General features: G+C 34.1%; 1 protein-coding gene across 1 annotated transcript; it reads right to left on the reverse strand.

Annotated features, from left to right (window-relative positions):
• Positions 1-795: 795 nt before the first annotated feature.
• LOC116347334 lies at positions 796-19344 on the reverse strand. The gene is made up of 5 exons (XM_031777896.1): positions 19109-19344; positions 18812-19051; positions 18550-18664; positions 1359-1504; positions 796-1058 (listed from the first exon to the last, which is right to left on the reverse strand). The coding sequence occupies exons 1-5, from the start codon at positions 19326-19328 to the stop codon at positions 811-813; spliced, it is 969 nt and encodes a 322-aa protein (XP_031633756.1). The 5' UTR covers positions 19329-19344; the 3' UTR covers positions 796-810.
• Between the last annotated feature and the right edge of the window lie 303 nt (positions 19345-19647).

Genomic DNA, 19647 nt, shown 5'->3' on the forward strand with positions numbered 1-19647 from the left:
GTGTTTTGCCAATTCTGTCTTACTAAAAGGAAAGTATGTTTAGCACCAAAAAAATTTTGTAAAAGGAAAGTATGTTTTCCGGCTTAATCAGTTGCTGATAAAGGAACGCATGTTTCGCAACAAATAAATTTTGCAAAAGGAAAGTAAGTGATTCGGAATCAGTTGTTAAAAAAGGGATGCATGTTTAACGATGATTTTTCTGGAACTGGGCTTCGATGGATCCTCAGGATCATCAGAACGCTCCCAGTTCTGGAAGTGGGTTTTGGTGGATCCTCAGGATGGACCAGATTATGGTTTGACAATGCCCTGGCCCATCCTGAGGGTCCACTTCCAGAACTGGGAGCGGTTCTGATGATCCTGAGGATCCACCAAAGCCCACTTACAGAACAAAGACACTTACGTTCTTTTATCCAAACCAACAAAACTGAAACATCTGGTGCGAAACATGCATTCCTTTTCCAATAACTGATTCAGCCGTAATACATAATCTCTTTTTTCAAAATTTACTTGGCGCAAAACATACATTCCTTTATTGCGACAAAGTCGAACACACTTGCGTTCTTTTAGATCTCACCAATAGATTTTGAAGACAGTTGGTCCGATTTTCAAACTTTGATATTTTTTCTTGCTCTATGGCCCAAGGGCTTTCCAACCATACATCAACCGGGGCTAAAGGTCTTCTAGGTCTGGATTTCGTATATTTCGTGTATATATAGCGAGTTCAACTTTTCAACACACTAATGTGGTTTCGTCACTCGCGCGAACTGCCGTCCGCTGTAATAAATATCGGTCTTATTTTGGTCATCGAGATTAAAATCGGGTTCTTAAGATGTCTTTATTTGTTATACCATTATCAGATGCTTCGTCTTCATTTTGATCACTTGGGATGTCGTTATGTACTTCGTTTAATCTTGCCAAATCCTCGGAAGTATGAGTTAATAATGGATTTGTTTGCGGTATATTCGGAGGAAGAGGTGCTGGATCTAAAGGCACGAGTATTTCATCAGCATCACGTAGTGTCGATACAACCGCCTGATGAAATTCCAAAAGATCATCGCCTAAATGTGTGAAGGAATATCATAAATAAGAAAAGAAAGAATTAAACTAGTTTATTTTATGTGCTGTATTTTTGGTAAAATTTGGAAAATTACATTAGAACTAATGATAATAGAGGCAAAATGATCATGACTATTCCATAAAGGTGTTTTCAGAAATTTGAATTTTGAGAAAACTAAACTTTTCAGTGTTGACATGATAAAAAGGATCCAAAAAGGAAATAACTTTTATTCAACAGTCTCGTTTTTATATTTCTTAATTTCTGAAAACAACTGTTTTAACTTATTTCAATTTATACTAACCAACTAGCCTTTGTACAAAAGATGCTGGCACTAAACCGCGTCGTCCATCAAGAAGTTCAGCATCATAATATCCTCCTTGTGGCTCTCCACTCCCCCATACTAATAAGTAATCACCAGTACTCAAAGTCAATTCACCTTCCGCATCGCTTTTATTAATAATATAGAAAAATACATTGTATGAAACAGAGATATATGATATATTAACCGTCTAGTTTAGGCTATTAAAAATTATTAATAATGAAGTTTTGAACTGATTAATTCTCATTTGCTGGGCTCGGGAATTTTTATTCACATAATTATTAGTTTTATTTCAATATTAATGTTGGTATTTCACCAGGACATCTACGACAGAATTTTTTGAAACCTATCCAGAAAATAAGTGCCAAATCAGTACCTTTTAGTGCCGCCGAAAAAAATGGGTCATTTTGGAAAGGGGTGAAAAAAAAGGGTGCCTGTGATTGAACATATTTTTCCATCATCATTAAGGGAGTGGGTTTTCGGGCATCGACTTTTTTAAGGGTTGAAAATGCATCTCTTTTTGATGCCAAAAATTAATAATAATAATAACTGCACCGAACAGCGTTTCTTCGCCTTGGTGGTTTATTCAAATATAAATAAATATAACACAATTTATTCAATTTTTATCAAGCAAATTTGAGAGAGATTGTTAATTTTTGCTCATTTTGTTCTTGCTTATTTACAAATATTCTGTTTTTATCTTGTTTGCTTTAAATAATTTTCAATTCTAGGTTTCACTGTTGGTAATTCTACTTCTAAATCAATCAAATTAGTATCACTATGTGGCATTTTTTTGGTATAAAAATCATTAAATGATGCTTGCATATAATTTATTGGTTCAAACATCGTGTAATCAGTCCTTCTTATTGGTAAATCAAATAAAGGAGTAGTTCTTGTATTATGTGCTGAATCATAATATTTTAAGCTGCCCGATACATAAGTTGACCTCATTTCTCCGTGTAAAATTTTGAAAATGAAAGACACTTGCGCCATCTTGCGTCTTTCCTCCAGAGTAATCATTTGCAGAAACAGTAGTCTGTGTTCGTATTTCGGCAGTCTATAACTATTCCAAGACATTCTCCTTAGTGCAAATAATAAGAATTGTTTTTGTATTGACTCTAATCTTTTGCACTCATTGTTATAGTGTGGATTCCATACTTCAGCTCCATATTCAATAATTGGTAATACAAATGTGAAATAAAGGCGTTTTATCGTCCATGGGTCAAAAAATTCCGTACTATGATACTTTAACCAAGCCAGTCTTGATTTTGCCTTAGCTGCTACAAACTCAATGTGTGACTTGAAATTCATTTTCACATCGAGCAACACTCCCAAGTCCTTTACAACATTTACTCTCTCAATCCGAATTCCATCTGTATTGTAGTTGTGTTCAAATTGCAGAGTACCCCGATGATATGATATAAGTTTCGTTTTGTTGACGTTTAGTTTTAGTAAATTGCGTCCATAGTAATTTGCTACACGATCCAAATCCTCTTGAAGATGAATGCAGTCATCTTCTGATTTGATACATTTATAAAGTTTTGTATCATCAGCAAATGAAAGTATGCATGAATTTGTTACAACTAAAGGGAGATCAATTACGAACATTATGAACAGAGTTGCGCCAATGGGATAACCTTGACCAGTACCAGAAGTTACTTCGATTGGATCTGATTTGGTATCCGATATCTTGACTATTTGTCTGCGACCAGACAAATAAGATTCGATCCATTTTAACAGCTGTGTATTCAATCCCATGATTTTTAGCTTTTGAATTAGTAATCCTGTATTCACTGAATCAAAAGCCTTCGTGATATCCAAATATATGGTGTCCGTTTGATGTCCTTTCCCCATGTTGATAATCGTTTTAGACGTAAATTCCGTTAAGTTTGTTATCGTTGACCTATTTTTGATGAACCCATGCTGACTTTTGTGGACTATATTTTGTAGATATTGATTGAGATGGTTTGTGATGATTGAATCTAGAATTTTTGACACAATACACTGAAGCGCTACACCACGGTAATTTTGAACGTCGTTTCTGTCGCCGTTTTTGTAAACTGGTCTTACAAAAGATGTTCTCCATATCGGTGGGACTGTGCCTGTTTCAAGTGATTCTTTTAACAGTGTTGTGATTGGCTCCTGTAGTGAAATCAAACAATGCTTGATAAATTTGTTTGGTATTTCATCAGGTCCAGTGACAAGATCATCTGGAAGCATGCTTATTTGTTGTCTAACATGCTCCTCTGTTATTTCAATCGGTGATATTTCGGCATATACATCTCGTATAATCTCGATTTCCGCGCTGTCATACTGTAGATTTGCTTCTAATGAGCTGTATGCTGACGCAAAGTGTTTCGCAAAGAATCCTGCTATTGTTAATTTGTCTTCTGCCTTTTCATCCAAATAAGTCATCTCATGTGGTAAATCATCACTTTTTCTCTTTTGGAAGTTTACATGTTGGAAGAATTTCTTTGGGTCATCATTTAAGATGTTCTCCATTTCTATTCTGTAATCCTTAAGAGCCGAGCGTGCACTGCATTTGTATTCTCTTCTTATTTTTCTGAATTCTTCTGTTGATTCAATTGTGTGGAGCTTTGTTTTTATTCGATGAGCCTTAATGACTTTGTTCTTCAAATTAATTAATTGTTTGTTGCACCATTTTGGATATTTGCTTACGATTTTTGTCTTTAACTGGACATGTTTTTCAATTATTGACTTTATAATTGTGTAAAAATTATTCAGTCTTAATTCCAAAGTGTTTACATTGAAAACACTGTCCCAGTCAACATCTAAAAGCGCCTCATTTATTTGTGCATAGTTTGCATTGACGAAATCACGATATGTTTGCTTTGTTTCATTTATTTTTATGACTGATTCATTGTAATTTATTTTGATTGCATTGTGGTGTTTTTCAAAATTTAATAAATGATAGTCGCTTATATCACATTGAAACTGCTCAACATCATTTGTCCAGATCAAATCGAGCATACGACCATTTTGGGTGTAACCTTTATTAATCTGGTGAAGACCCAATTCATAGCAAGTATCCAACACAATCTTCTCTTTATCGCTTGCTGAATTGATAGCAATTGCTATGTTCGGGTCCTCATTTTCATCAACAAACCAAGCCAACTTGGGAAGGTTGAAGTCACCAGACACAATCAAAACATCATTTACACTCAACTTCGACGCGATTTCTTTCAAGGCATTCATGTGATTTTCATATACCTTGAGTGTTGAGTCTGGTCGAATATAGAGTTCAACCAGAAAGATGCTTTGTTTCAATCCGCTAACTCTCACCCAAATCTGTTCGACTCCGAAATTATTTCTCGTTCCGATGCAAACTGATTTCAGTTTGTTGTTGACTGCTATCACTACTCCTCCTCCATGCTCCTTTTTATGCACTTGGTCCTTTTCAGTGAGAGATGTCCTGTCACAACAAAAGACCTCATACATTGGCGGGAATACGTCAGCGGAATTGATAGCTTCACACAAATGAGTTTCACACAACATGTAAATTGGTGATTGCTGAACCAAAATATCTGCAATAAAATCAGATAATTTAGAGCGTAATCCATTTATGTTTTGTGAATGGATCGAAATCTGCGCATTTTGTTCTCCATCTGTATGATTTCTGCATAAATCTCCGGATGGTATACTCGCAGATAATTTTAGTGCCCATGATTGATACAGCTATTTATTTTATTAAGAAATTAATTTACTTTAGCGAAAAAAAAGATACAATTTAAATTAACAATTTGTTTTGCTTACAAAATTTATAAAGATGTTTTACAACTTTGCTATTGCTGGCTAATGCAATCAGATTTTGGTCAGAAAAATTTGATGATTGTGACAATAAAAAAAATGAAAGTTCATGTACAATGTACAATTGTACATTTTGTGAACATTATATTTTTCGTTCAAAAACAAAGATATTTGTCGATTTCTGCTGTGTTGTAATAACAGTTTTTTGAATAGTTTTTTTATATATTCGGTTCAATACCGCAAAATATTTATGGAGATTGGAGAAATAGAGAAAAGTTGGTTTTATGTATGACTGAATAAATTGGCTTAAATGTTTCATTATTATTGAGTATGAATGTTTTAAATTTCTACGATAGAAAACGCGCAAGCATTTTTTCTTCTTAGCTACTAAATTCAAATAAAACTGCGCGACTTAGGCTTTCAAAATAGGCTGCGCAACTTGGGCGACTTAGGTCCAAAAACGAGGCTGTCCTCTAATATTACAAATATAAATGGTTGTTGTCATTTTCTCGACGTAAATCATATAAAAACATCATCTTCAAGGATCAACAAAAATAAATATGCCAATATGTTCAAAATGAATCAAATAGTCAGTTCATATTTTCAATATGATAATAATAACTGCACCGAACAGCGTTCCTTCGCCTTGGTGGTTTATTGAATATATTTCAAATAAATACAAAATAATTATATTCTTACATCTAGTAGTTTTGAAGTAGATTAATAATTTTCTCAGTATGTTTTCTATTCAATTCTATCTATTTTGTTTTAAATATTTTTCAATTCTCATAATCAATTAAAGTAGTATCACTGTTTGGTATTTTTTTCGTATAATAATCATTGAATGTAGTAAGCATGTAATTAATTGGTTCATACTTCGTGTAATCGCTTCTTCTAATCGGTATATCAAAAAGCGGCGTTGCACGGGTATTATGCGCTGAATCATAATAATTTAAACTGTTTGATATATGGCTCGACTTCATATCTCCATTAATAATTTTGAATATAAAAGACACCTGCGCCATCTCGCGTCTCTCCTCCAGCGTAATCATTTGTAGAAATAGGAGTCTATGCTCATATTTGGGAAGTCTATAGCCATCCCAGTTCATTCTCCTTAGGGCATAAAGTAAAAATTGTTTTTGTATTGACTCTATTTTTTTGCACATATTGTCGTAGTTTGGATTCCATATTTCTGATCCATATTCTATAATTGGTAATACAAATGTAAAATAAAGGCGTTTAATTGTCCATGGGTCAATAAAATCCTTGCTGTAGAACTTTAGCCAAGCCAATCTTGATTTTGCTTTAGCCGTGATATGCTCAATGTGTGATTTGAAATTCATTTGCACATCAAGCAACACACCCAAGTCCTTTATTACAAAGACTCTTTCCATTTGAACGCCGCCTATGTTGTATTTGTATTCATATTGCAGTGATCCCCGATGATATGATATGATCTTTGTTTTGTTTACATTTAATTTCAATAAATTGCGTCCATAATAATCTGCTACACGATCCAAGTCATTCTGTAGATTAATGCAATCATCTATTGAGGAGATACATTTTGAAATTTTTGTATCATCAGCGAATGAAAGTATACAAGAATCGCTAACGACGAAAGGTAGATCAATAACAAACATGATGAACAAAGTGGCACCAATGGGATATCCTTGACCCGTCCCAGATGTAACTTTGATTGGGTCAGATTTGGTATCTGCTATCTTTACAATTTGTCTGCGACCAGACAAGTAAGATTCGATCCATTTTAACAGCTGCTCATTCAGTCCCATGATTTCTAGTTTTTGAATAAGCAATTTTAAGTTGACCGAGTCAAAAGCCTTGGCTATGTCCAAATAGATGGCGTCTGTTTGATGTCCTCTCCCCATGTTATTAATTGTTTTTGATGTAAATTCAACTAAATTTGTTATCGTTGACCTGTTCTTTATGAATCCATGTTGACTTTCGTGGATTATGTTTTTCAAATATAGATTGAGATGGTTTATGATGATCGAATCGAGAATTTTTGACAAAATACACTGTAAAGCAACACCCCGGTAATTTTGAATGTTGTTTCTATCGCCGTTTTTGTAGACTGGCCTGACAAATGACGTTCTCCATATCTGCGGGACAGAGGCAGTTTCAAGTGATTCCTTTAACAGTGTTGAGATTGGCCCCTGCAATGAAACCAAACAATGCTTGATAAATTTGTTTGGAATTTCATCAGGACCACAGACAAGATCATCTGGCAGCATGCTTATATGTTGACCTACAAGCTCCTCGGTTATTTCGATCATTGTTATTTCAGCACAAATATTACGAATTTTTTCTATTTCCGAGCTGTCATATCGCTGATCACCTTCTAAAGAGCTGTAGGCATTGCTAAAGTGTTTTGCAAAAAAACTAGAAATTGTTGATTGATCGCTCGCTTTTTCATCTCATGCGGTAGATCTTCACTTTTCGCTTTTTTGAAATTCACGTGTTTGAAGATTTTCTTAGGATCTTCATCTATCTGCTTCACCATCTCAATTCTATAATCTTTGATAGCTGAACGCGCACAGCGTTTGTATTTTTTTCTTATTTCCTTATAATAATTTATTGATTCAATTGTGTTGAGTAATTTTGTATTTTGATGTGCTTTGCTGACTTTGTATTTCTTTGTGCTTTGCTGAACTCTATCATTGACTTGTTAAACCACATCGGTTGTTTTCTGATGATTTTTGTTTTCAACTGTACATGTTTTTCGATTGTTGACTTAATATTTTATAAAAATTATTCAGTCTTAACTCTAATGAATTTGTATCAAAAACATTTTGCCAATCCACATCAAGAAACGACTCATTTATTTGTTTATAGTCTGCGTTTATAAAGTCGTGATATGTTTGTTTTGTTTCAATGGTTTTGATGACTTGCTCATTATATTTGATTTCGATTGCATTGTGGTGCTTTTCAAAATTCAATAAATGAAAGTCACTCATGGTACAATGAAACTGCTCAACATCATTTGTCCAATTGTCCGACCATTTTGGTTGTAATTCTTGTTAATATGTTAAAACTATTTTTCCATAATTCACAAAATAGATTTTATTTTCTGTAATTTGTCATACCGCGTTGACTCATGCGAAAAATATTAATTTGCACACACAAAAATAATAAATTAAAGTTTGTACAATTATTTTGGATTTTATAACTTTCTTTACTTTGATGGAAATTAATTCTGATTATTCACTCATTTTTAAATTTTACTTTGGCAATTAGCCATTTAAAACTTTTAATTACTTTTTCCATTATTCTTATTTGATGATTCTCTCTGAAAACAGTCCGTTTGCATGCTGGATGTGTGAATGCCCGGTAATTTATTGAAATTTGGATGAATCTATTGCCATCAATTGCGGTGACTTCTCTGATTCCGAGGTTTGAAGTATGTAGGTATTTGTTAATGCGAAAATCAGCCACAATCAACATGGATTCGTGAACAATCGATCAACCTCAACAAATTTACTGCAAATGGTAAATTTCACGATGGACTCAATGATCAAAAAATGTCAAACGGATATGCTGTACACAGATTTTGAGAAGGCCTTCGATCGTGTGAACCACAAGAAATTGATGCAGAAGTTAGTGAACTTTGGATTCGGCCGACGGTTTGTCAAATGGTTCTATGGATATTTAACAGCGCGAACACAATTTGTTGAAATCGGGGAGAGAAAGTCAACAACTTTTACTGTGTCATCGGGAGTACCTGCGGGAAGTATCTTGGGACCATGTCTTTTTATTAATTACATTGTCGAAACCGTAACAAATGTACTTGTTTTATTATTCGCAGACAATCTAAAACTGATACGAACAATACAATCGCCCATTGATGCCAGTATTTTCCAAAGAGCCATTGATCAGTTGAACAACTGGTGCACTGAAAACAGCCTAAATTTGAATCTGAGGAAATGCTTCGTAATGACGTATGCAAAGGGTGGAAACGCAATCGACTACGTTTATACGATCAAAAGCGGCGTTTGAACGAATCAATTTGCACAAGGATCTCGGCGTTATTTTCGACACAAGACTATCGTTCGTCAATCACATCGATACGATCACAGCCAGTGTACTTGGGGCAATGGGATTCATAAAACGCACATTAAAAAATAAGTTCACGATTGAAGCGGCAAAATGTTATATTTTGCGCTAGTCAGATCAAAGTTAGAGTACGCGAGTATAGTATGGCAACCATACCACCGTATTCACTCCTATAGAATAGAGTCAGAAAAAATTTGTGATATGGTCATTAAGATTTGTTTACCAAAGAGATGAGAATTTTGTATTGCCACCGTATCAGTGTAGATGTGAGGTTTTAAGTATTCAAACGCTTTGGAGACGGCGTTAAAATCCTCTATCAAGGATATCGCATGCTATGTAAAATATTGGCGAACAAAAACCTTACAAATTTGTCGGAAAAAACCTTATAAGTCTATGAACAAAATTACACAAATATGAGATAGATAATACGAAATTTGTAATTCAGATTCTATCCGATAGATGGCGTTACGGTTTGGCACGTCGCCATGTCTCTCATATACGTGCCATTCCCTTGGCCTCTATATTTTTAATCTACGATCTCTTATTGGGTAAAATTGTGTCGCTTTCGCTTAGAGATAAGATTGTATACACAAGACAGCAATATGACGTAAACCAAAGAAATTTGAGAAATACAGAACTTATTAGAGTATGAATGTTTACAGCTGAATATGCACATAGTCAACCATTTTACGTGGCGTGTAGGAATTTAAATTTAATTAGAGAAATATTTTTGGAATCGGCATTGAGAAGCATTTTTAGAAATAGTATTGTTAAAAACACTCTTTAGTGTGTTAAAAAGCCGAAATCGCTTTATATACACGAAATATACGAAATCCAGACCTAGAAGGCCTTTTGCCGCGGTTGATGTATGGTTGGAATAGTAATATACAATGAACACAGTCGATATCTGCTGCTCCGATGTCGAAAAGACTGACAAGTGGTAGTGTTTCATTGCAAATGAAATTGTAAATAATTGTGATAAAATCAGAATGTGATCAGACGGTGAAAAAATAAATAAATAGGTAGTTTTCGAAATTTTGGTAGTTTTTTCGAAAATTTTGTCATTTTCAATTTCTTTTACTTTTCCGCACACACCTAGTGTGTAAGGTAAAGTATTTGAATCAGTCGAAAAATTAACAACTCTCAAAACATGTTTTCTGGGTGGTTTAGGGGCCAGGGAACACAGCCTGACTTCACAAGATGACACGAGGGGTCCCGAGGAATAGAAATCATTAGATTTTGAGCGACTTTGGTTGATAGAGTGAAGTGTCATGTCTGGTGTGATGCCCATGGGCATCTATAGGAAAAATTCAATTTTTCCTCCAAAAGTGATATTAAATGTATTCTTAAACACTCAAAAATATGTATTGGGGGGTTTTTTGGTACGAGAAATCCGAATATGATATATGTTTTGCGATACAAATAATTTTCGACAAACTTTTCATACAAAAATTTCAAAAGAATTGAATTTTTGTAAGAAAGCCATGCCTGTATGATATCGCTGTATAATGAGCTGAAACTTTGCACTGGTTATTTTTATTACACAAAAATAACATTTCGAGTGATTGAAGAGTTTTCAAAAACGAAAATTTTATGCTCAAAATTGTATTGAAATATCTTCAAACTTTCAGAATATTAGCTTTTTGTGAAAAAATACCCTGTGGCCCGGATTGCTGTTGTCTTTGTTTCGTTTTTCGTGGCATGTTTATCCTTTGTGATTTTTTGTCATGTGGTCCAGTTTTTGTTGTTGATGGTTGTTCCAGATTTGATTCATTTGTGTTTGATCGCCGTCGCTGTGGGTTTTTTAAGGTCTGAATTTCATCAACTTCGGCTTCTCTTTGTTTTATGTTTTGTTTCTTCTTCTTCTTCTTATTTTGCCGCGACTTTTTCCTCTTTTCCTTCTTCTTTTCGTTTATTTTTTCTTCATTTTCTTTTATTTTCTCTTCATCATAAACGACTTTTGAAGCATCTATTATTGTTCAATTAATGGTTATTATTTCGTCTGTGATTTTATCAAAAAGTGACTTTTCAATCTCATTTTTAAATAAGATACAATTACAACGTTTCAATAACCTTATACGTAGGCGACTATTTAAGTTTCTTCAATATGTATGTTTTAGTATTGCCCGTTGCAAACCATTGTCATATTCGTTAAGTTTAACATTTTGTAGCATAAACGTTCTCAGAACGTTTTGTCATTCGATCGTTATTTGTATTGTTTACCGTAACATGTAAATTGCGTCTCAGCCAAAAAATGAATTTTACTCGTGAAAATTTTCGAGCGATTATTTTTTTCCACTTTCGATTGGGTGTATCACAACAACAGTGTTTTGATCAACTTCATTTGGCTTTTGGCGATGAAGTTCCAAGTCTTCGGACAATTTATAATTGGTACAACGAATTCAAGCGCGGTCGCCTATCGCTCATCGACGAGTTCCGCGAAGGTCGTCCAAAATCAGTTGTTGTACCAGAAAACATCGATGCTGTCAGAAATATGATAATGGAAGATCGTCATGTAACATATCACGAGATTGAGGCATCCCTGGGCATTAGTGCGACCAGCGTATTTAAGATTTTACATGAACATTTAGCTGTCAGAAAGTTTTGCTCTCGTTGGATACCACATAATTTGACAATCGCTCAAAAAAAGGCTCGTGTCGATTGGTGTAAACAAATGCTCAAGAAATTCAATCGTGGTGTTTCAAAATCCGTGTATTTTATCGTCACTGGTGACGAATCATGGATCTACGCGTATGAGCCCGAAACTAAACAGCAGTCGACTGTATGGGTCTTTCAAAGTGAAGATAACCCAACAAAAGTTGTTCGAGCTCGAAGTGTTGCGAAGCAAATGGTCGCCTGTTTTTTCGCGATAAGTGGTCATGTGGCAACAGTTCCACTAGAGGCTCGTAAGACCGTCAATTCTGATTGGTACACCACCATTTGTTTGCCCGAAGTGTTTGATGAAATAAGAAAAAACAACCGCCGTCGCAAAATAATTCTTCATCATGATAATGCGAATGCAAAAGTGTATTGATCATCATGGCGAATATTTTGAAAAACAATAAAACCATTTTCGATGAAACCCCAATAACACCAAACAACAATGCTCCAACCGAACGACTAGCAATTTGGCTTTTGGAAAAATTCAAATCTTTACCAATTCATTTTGAATCTTCATCGGTAAAAAACTCGATCGATTTGGTGAATAAAATCAAAAACACAAAAATTGCAGACAATGAAATTCAAGTTTCTTTTGATGTCGAATCTTTGTTTCCAAATGTTCCAATTGATATAACTCTACAAATTCTTCATGATTGGCTTGTGCAAAATGGAGTCCATGACATCGAGAGAGCTGAAATTATCAATTTAACTGGGATTTGCATGAGTGAAAGTTGGTTTCAATTCAACGGAAAGTTTTACAAACAAAATTTCGGTTGCTGCATGGGATCACCATTGAGTCCATTTTTGGCGAATCTATTCTTGTCGAACTTTGAAACAGAGATGAAGAAAAATGCATTTTTCCACGTATTTGGCACAGATATGTAGACGATGTATATGCCGTCATCAAAAAACATCATTTGAGACAATTTCTAAATCAACTAAACAACACTAAATACACTACAATCAAGTTCACGCATGAAGTAGAGGATAATGGTAAAATCAATTTTCTTGATTTGGTGTTAATTCGAAATGATGGAATTTTGGAATTTGATATTTTCCGTAAACCGACCAACACCGGACGATACATCACTTCAGATTCGTTCCATTCTTTCCAACATAAAATATCATGCTTCCACTCTATGATATATAGAGCATTTAATGTTCCATTGAATGAGGAAAGATTCAACAACGAAATTAAACGAATTAAAGAGATTGCAAATTTAAATGGATATACAGATCATCTAATTAATGAATTGATTGTTGCACACAAGAGGAAACGAGAACTTCGGAATCACACCAATTTGAGTCTCATCACCAACGACGAAGTAGCTGAAACATGGTCTGGTTTCGCACATCATCCAGAACTGATAGGGGGGATAAAACCAATTTTCAATCAACATAACATAAAAATTGGTGAGTTCAGCGAAATTAAACTCAAACATTCAATCGGTGGATCAAAGGATAAAATTGAAGCACATCACAATTCGGGTATTTATGCAATCAAATGCAATGATTGCAACAAAAAATACATTGGCCAGTCAAGGAGAGCTATAATCATAAGATACGGTGAACATGACCGACACATCACCAATGAAGAACCAGAAAAATCAAGCGTAGCCAAACATATGATTGAAAACGGTCACAAAATGAGCATAGCAAACTTGAAACTTTTACACCGAGTTAACAAGTGCAATGAACTTGATGCATATGAGTCGTATTACATCAACAGGAACAAAAGCAACAGTATGAATGAAAACGACGGACCGATCTATAATTCCATTTTTGGCAAATTTGATGTGTAGTTCTTGGTTAACTTTGATTATTTTTATTGTAAATAGTTTTTATTTACTTTTTACAATATACCATTGTTTTTGTTGTCAATTCATTTTTGTTTTAAAAATCAGTTTGTTCATCTAACTCACTGAAGAAGGAAGCATTGTTTCCGAAATACGTATATGAGTATTTTTGATACCAATAAAGTGTATTAATGTTGAAAAACAAAATAAAAGTTTCATACTTTTTTCAATTATTTAAAAATACACGTAAATCACCAAATTTCATACGAAACCCCATTGTCTTATATATGTTTTTGAAAAAACTTAAATAGTGACCCTCGTAACCAACATTATTCACTACATTTACTTCAACAATCCCATTCTGTCTTTTCCATGTTTTAATTTGATTTCATTGTGCATTCCACAAAAATTTTGTTTTTTGCAGAAAAAGCATGTGAAGTGTAGACCGTTTAATTTGTCACAGATACATTTTTTCATCTCACAACAATGCTTGTTTTGTTATTGTTCCAACCATGGAACCAATATGTTCACTTTGGTTCTGTTTTGTTTAAACTATTTTAATAATAATAACCGCCCCTAACAGCGTTCTTTCGCCTTGGTGGTTTATTGAAAATAATTTAATTAAATAAATAAAATATAATACAATTTGATTTTTATGAAGCATTTTTGAGAGAGAAAATGAAAAATTATTGCTTCTCTCATGTAAATAATATAAATTTCATAAATTAATTTTTCAACTACTAAAAATTTCTATAATTCATAACAAATTTTTGTATTTATCTGTTTTGCTTTTGATTGTTGATAAATTTACTTCTTAATCTTTTTATCACTGTTTGGCATTTTTTTGGTATAAAAATCGTTGAATGATGTAAGCATATAATTTAATGGCTCATATTTTGTGTAATCAGTTCTCCTAATTGGTAAATCCAATAGTGGTGTTGCTCTGGTATCATGTGCTGAATCATATTATTTCATTCTGTTTTAAACATAAGTTGACTTAAAACTCCGTGAATAATTTTGAAAATGAAAGACACTTGCGCCATCTCGCGTCTCTCCTCAAGAGTAATCATCCAATCATCAATCCCATGATGTTTAGCTTTTGAATTAGTAATTTTATATATTTTATATATTCACAGAATCAAAAGCCTTTGCGATGTCCAAAATTGGACTCCAAATATATGGTGTCTGTTTGATGTCCCTTTCCCATGTTGATTATCGTATTCGATGTAAATTGAACCTATACACTGGCACTATACACTGAAGAGCGACACCACGGTAATTTTGAACGTTGTTTCTGTCACCGTTTTTGTAAACCGGTCTGACAAAAGACGTTCTCCAAATTTGTTGTACAGTGTATGTTTCAAGAGATTTTCTTAACAATGTTGTGATTGGCCCCCGCAATGAAACCAAACAATGCTTGATAAATTTATTTGGTATTTCATCGGGACCACTGACTAGATCATCCGGAAACATGTCAATTTGTTGTCCAACAAGCTCCTCAGTTATTTCAATCGTTGATATTTCTGCACAAATGTCGCGAATATTTTCAATCTCCGTGTTGTCATATCGTAGATCTCCCATCATAGAGCTGTAGGCTGAGGCAAAGTGCTTTGCAAAGAAACCAGCGATTGTAGACTGGTCATCTGCCCTCATATCCAGATAAGACATCTCATGCGGCAGATCATCACTTTTCCCTTTTATGTTATTCACATGTCTGAAAAACTTCTTTGGATCATCGTCTATCAGATTCTCCATCTCAATTCTGTAATCCTTGAGTGCTGACCGTGCACTGCGTTTATATTCTCTTCTTAATTGTTTAAAATTTTCTACTGAATCAATTGTGTTGACCCTTTTTTAACCTGATGAGCTTTGCTGACTTTGTTTCTCAACTCGATTAGTGGCTTGTTAAACCATAACGGTTGCTTCCTGATGACTTTAGTTTTTAACTGGACATGAGTTTCGATTGTTGACTTTACAATTGTATAGAAATTGTTTAGTCTTAATTCTAATGAATTTGCATCGAATTCCTTATTCCAGTCAACATCAAGGAGTGACTCATTTATTAGTTTATAGTCAGCATTTATGTAGTCTCTATATGTTTGCTTAGTTTCAACAGTTTTGATGACGGGTTCATTATATCGAATATTGATTGCATTGTGGTGCTTCTCAAAATTTAACAAATGAGTTATGTTTGAATAATGTTTTCTTCAAACTTCTGAATGTTTGAAGAAAATTCAATCATAATTAGGGGTAATCATAATTCCCATACAAAATTTTTGGCTTAAAAACAAATATTTTGTATACAATCTTTTGCGAGTACTTCTGCTATTAAATTAAAGAGTATTTCGAACACATTTTTTGGTCTCGAACTTTACGCCGCTTGAAAGGCTTGAAAAATCGAACAAATATTATTTTGAACTTGCTTAATGAAATACGCAACTACCACCGTGCGGAAAAGTTCGTCTTACTCCCGTAAGACTCTTTAATTCATTATGACTTATGCAAAAAGCGGAAACACAATCGACTACGAATATTCGATGAATGATGGACATCAACATTCGTTCGGATGAATATACATAAAGATTTGGAGGTGATTTTCGATACAAAGCTAACGTTCACCAATCACATCGATGTGATTACAGACAGTGCACATGGAGCAATGGTATTCATAAAACACACATTAAAAAATAATTTCCCGATATAATCTGCAAAAATCTCATATTGTGCACTAGTCACATCAAAGTTAGAATATGCAAGCGTTGTATGGCAGCCATACCACCGTATACATTCCGATAGAATTGAGTCAATTCAGAAGGACTTTGTGATATGGACCGGATGAGAATTTTGTATTGCCACAATATCAATTTAGATGTGATGTTTTGAATGTTCAACCGCTTTGGAGAAGGCGTATAAATGTCTCTATATTTTTAATTTACGATCTCTTGTTAGATATTATAGTGTCAAACTCGATTAGAGATAAAATTGTACACACCAGGCAACAATAACATATGTCCATAAAGTTTTGGCAGTAAATTCAGGCGTTTATTGCGCCACATAAACAAAATCAAAAATATCAACCAATGCACACGGCACGTTTATCAGTACCTCGGGACTACTATCAAACTCAATTCGATGAAATACATCCATTCGCGGAGACGTACAAATTGGATTTACGAAAAAGTGTCTCAAATGGTTGTGGCGGCTAAGTTCAAAACAAATTTCGCATGTGCCTAAAGATGAACCCATCTGCCTACGAACCATATATTGTGTTTCATGGACTTAGTATGAAGACAAAGATTCTAGAGAAAGCAAAAAGTACGGTCGTATTCCCTATTTAAATGCTCCAACCCTCCAAAATTGTCATCAAGTACCGAAAACCGGGTTGGTCAAGCAAAAATTCGTTTTTGGTGATTTTTATGGTTACAGCACATCAAAGTTTGAACCAAAACAATAGATTTAGACCCGGTCATTAGGAATCAGCAAAATAAGTAATGAAAAAATTCAATAGGGTGTCAAAAATTGGGTATTTACTTCACCTCATAGCATTTTGCACTGAAAAATTCATCATTTTGGACAGTGAAACATTCATCGCTATGTCGAACCACGAATCAAGTGCAAGTGGTTTCTTTTGCATTGATTATGTTAGGGCACTACTATATAAGGCTAGAGACGTCGACAAACCGAACTTTGATAAAGGCGTGTTTGTATGGTAGGATCTTCTTTGGAAGGTGTTTTAGAGCCAATATTCGAGAATTTGGTGCTGAAACGTAAGGTAAAACCTCCATTACATGCTCCATTATCAACCAATTGTTGTTGAAATCGATAGAATTCATTGAGAACTATCTGATTTAACACAAAATTTTGGTTTGCAAGCAGAAAAAACCACAATAATGGCTCACTTCTTAAAATATGACATTTCCGTGAAAAAAGGACCATCTGTTTAACTTCACAAAAAGACACCAAATTAATTATTTCTCGTCTGTTTTTGGATGTAAGTTATAGGCGAAGGTCCAAAATACTTGAAACAAGCAACAATTAGCGGGAAGGTTCGAGAGAAAGTTGAAAGAAATCGACATATTGGTCCGCCAAAGCATGATTTTGAAGGTTCGACGCATACTGAGAAAAATCGAAGACAATGGCCAGTTCAGTGTAAGGTTAATGTGCTATTCGTAGCCCATTAATGAAGGTTTATACCAATAAAAAAGAATTTAATATTGTATGTTTGTTGTTCAAATGGCGAACATCTGAATTTACTTTCAAGACTTTATGGACATATGTTATAATGCGAACCAAAGAAATTTAAGAAATACAGAACTGATCAGACTTAGATCATTTACATCTGACTATGCACAAAATCAGCCATTTTACGTGGCCTGTAGAAATTTTAACATAGTAGGAGAGACATTTTTTGAATCGGCATCAAGACAAATTTTTAGAAAGAATGTTGTTAAATTAGCGAATTTGATATTTGTTAATCGGTGAATTGATTAATTTTTAAGAAATGTACTCAAATAAAAATTAATTATACGATGAACACAATCGATATTTGCTGCTTCAAAGTCGAAAAGGCTGGTGGTTGAATATTCGATCGGGTAGTGTTTCATTGAACGGTATTGTAAAGATTTATGTTAAATTCAGTCTGTGATCAGACGGTGAATAAATAAATAAATAACACATAAGCTAGTATTAGCCAAAAATGAAGTTATTTGAATCTATTTGGGAACACATTTTTTATAACCATCACCGATCATGATTCTGTACACGACAGAAGCAAAAAATTGATTCACAGTGGGGAATATTTATTCCAATTCTTGAAATTCTTCGAATCAAATGTGCATCTCGATTGATAAACCAGTTTTTTATTTGATTATACTTACTCGGGAGGATCGTACGAAAATCGAGCTATAAATACACAACATCTTCCTTTTCCAGGAATATCCAACATATCTACTTGGGGTTCACCATTACCGTTGATACTATATCCGTGACGAGCTATGAAATTGATAAAGACGTGTACATATTTTTAAATAATATAAAAATGAAGTTTAGTTTGATGAATTGATTAATTGATATTTGAATTGATCTTTCCTTTTTTGGATCAATTTAATGGATTTGTTCAACAAAAATTGAATATCCTACTTTCTAGATCGAGTGCTCCTAAACGTAAATGCGGTTGTGTATGAATGAAAGCCGGGTTAACTCCATCCAAACCACTTAAACTATCGAGTCCCCAATTTCCGGAAACTATTGGTGATGTGGGTGTCATTGGTCTCGGTCCATATCGGCCACCAACTATCAAATCTAAATCATCGTAAGGTTTTCTAATAGTTGATACAACTGCACTAGTTGTAAGCAATGGATTTGTGTACGTCGTGTAAACTAGATTTAAATATAGAATTGTTAACCAGTATCAAATTACGAAACTGTGAAACTTACCAAATGGGTTAACGGTAGATACCGATAAACCAGTTAATGCACCAGTGTTGGATATATTGGGAACACCGAGAGTTGTGCCGGTCATTAATCGATCACTCGCAACTCCTGCTGACGTCCGATATGAATATGATGCCACATTTGGGGCACCACTAAGTCCAAGAGTATAACTTGCAGATCCTGATGGTAAGGTGTAGCTATTGTGTAGGGACAAAACTGGCATAGTTGAACTCTGTAAATAGAAAAAGAAAAATACAAATATTGGAAAATTTACCAATTCTGGTTCGATTTAATCAATCAAAAAAACTAATAAGAAGTACCACTTTTACTCAAACGATCAAAAAAAGCAACACTGTACTTATAATGTCATATAAAACGGGTTAAAAAACTTGACTTGTTTGTGAGTGTATTTAGTATGAAAAAAAGGTAGGACTAGTTAGAAATGGTTATAGTCTACTACTACCATTAGTAATTGATCAAACTAATTAAAATGACAACTTTTGCAAAGATTTAAATAGAGTCTTGTTATGTGAATAATCGAC

Source organism: Contarinia nasturtii, unplaced genomic scaffold (assembly GCF_009176525.2).
Source record: "Contarinia nasturtii isolate CC-2019 unplaced genomic scaffold, AAFC_CNas_1.1 Cnas_scaffold_1827, whole genome shotgun sequence".
In the NCBI taxonomy this organism is placed as follows: Eukaryota; Metazoa; Arthropoda; class Insecta; order Diptera; family Cecidomyiidae; genus Contarinia; species Contarinia nasturtii.

Excerpts from the sequence above, each read along its gene's own strand:
- LOC116347334 (XM_031777896.1), bottom strand. The coding sequence starts at position 19,328 with ATGCCAGTTTTGTCCCTACACAATAGCTACACCTTACCATCAGGATCT. Across the intron at positions 19,052-19,108 it reads ATCTACCGTTAACCCATTTG|TTTACACGACGTACACAAAT; the intron begins GTAAGTTTCACA and ends ATTTAAATCTAG. Across the intron at positions 1,059-1,358 it reads TTTTGTACAAAGGCTAGTTG|GCGATGATCTTTTGGAATTT; the intron begins GTTAGTATAAAT and ends TCACACATTTAG.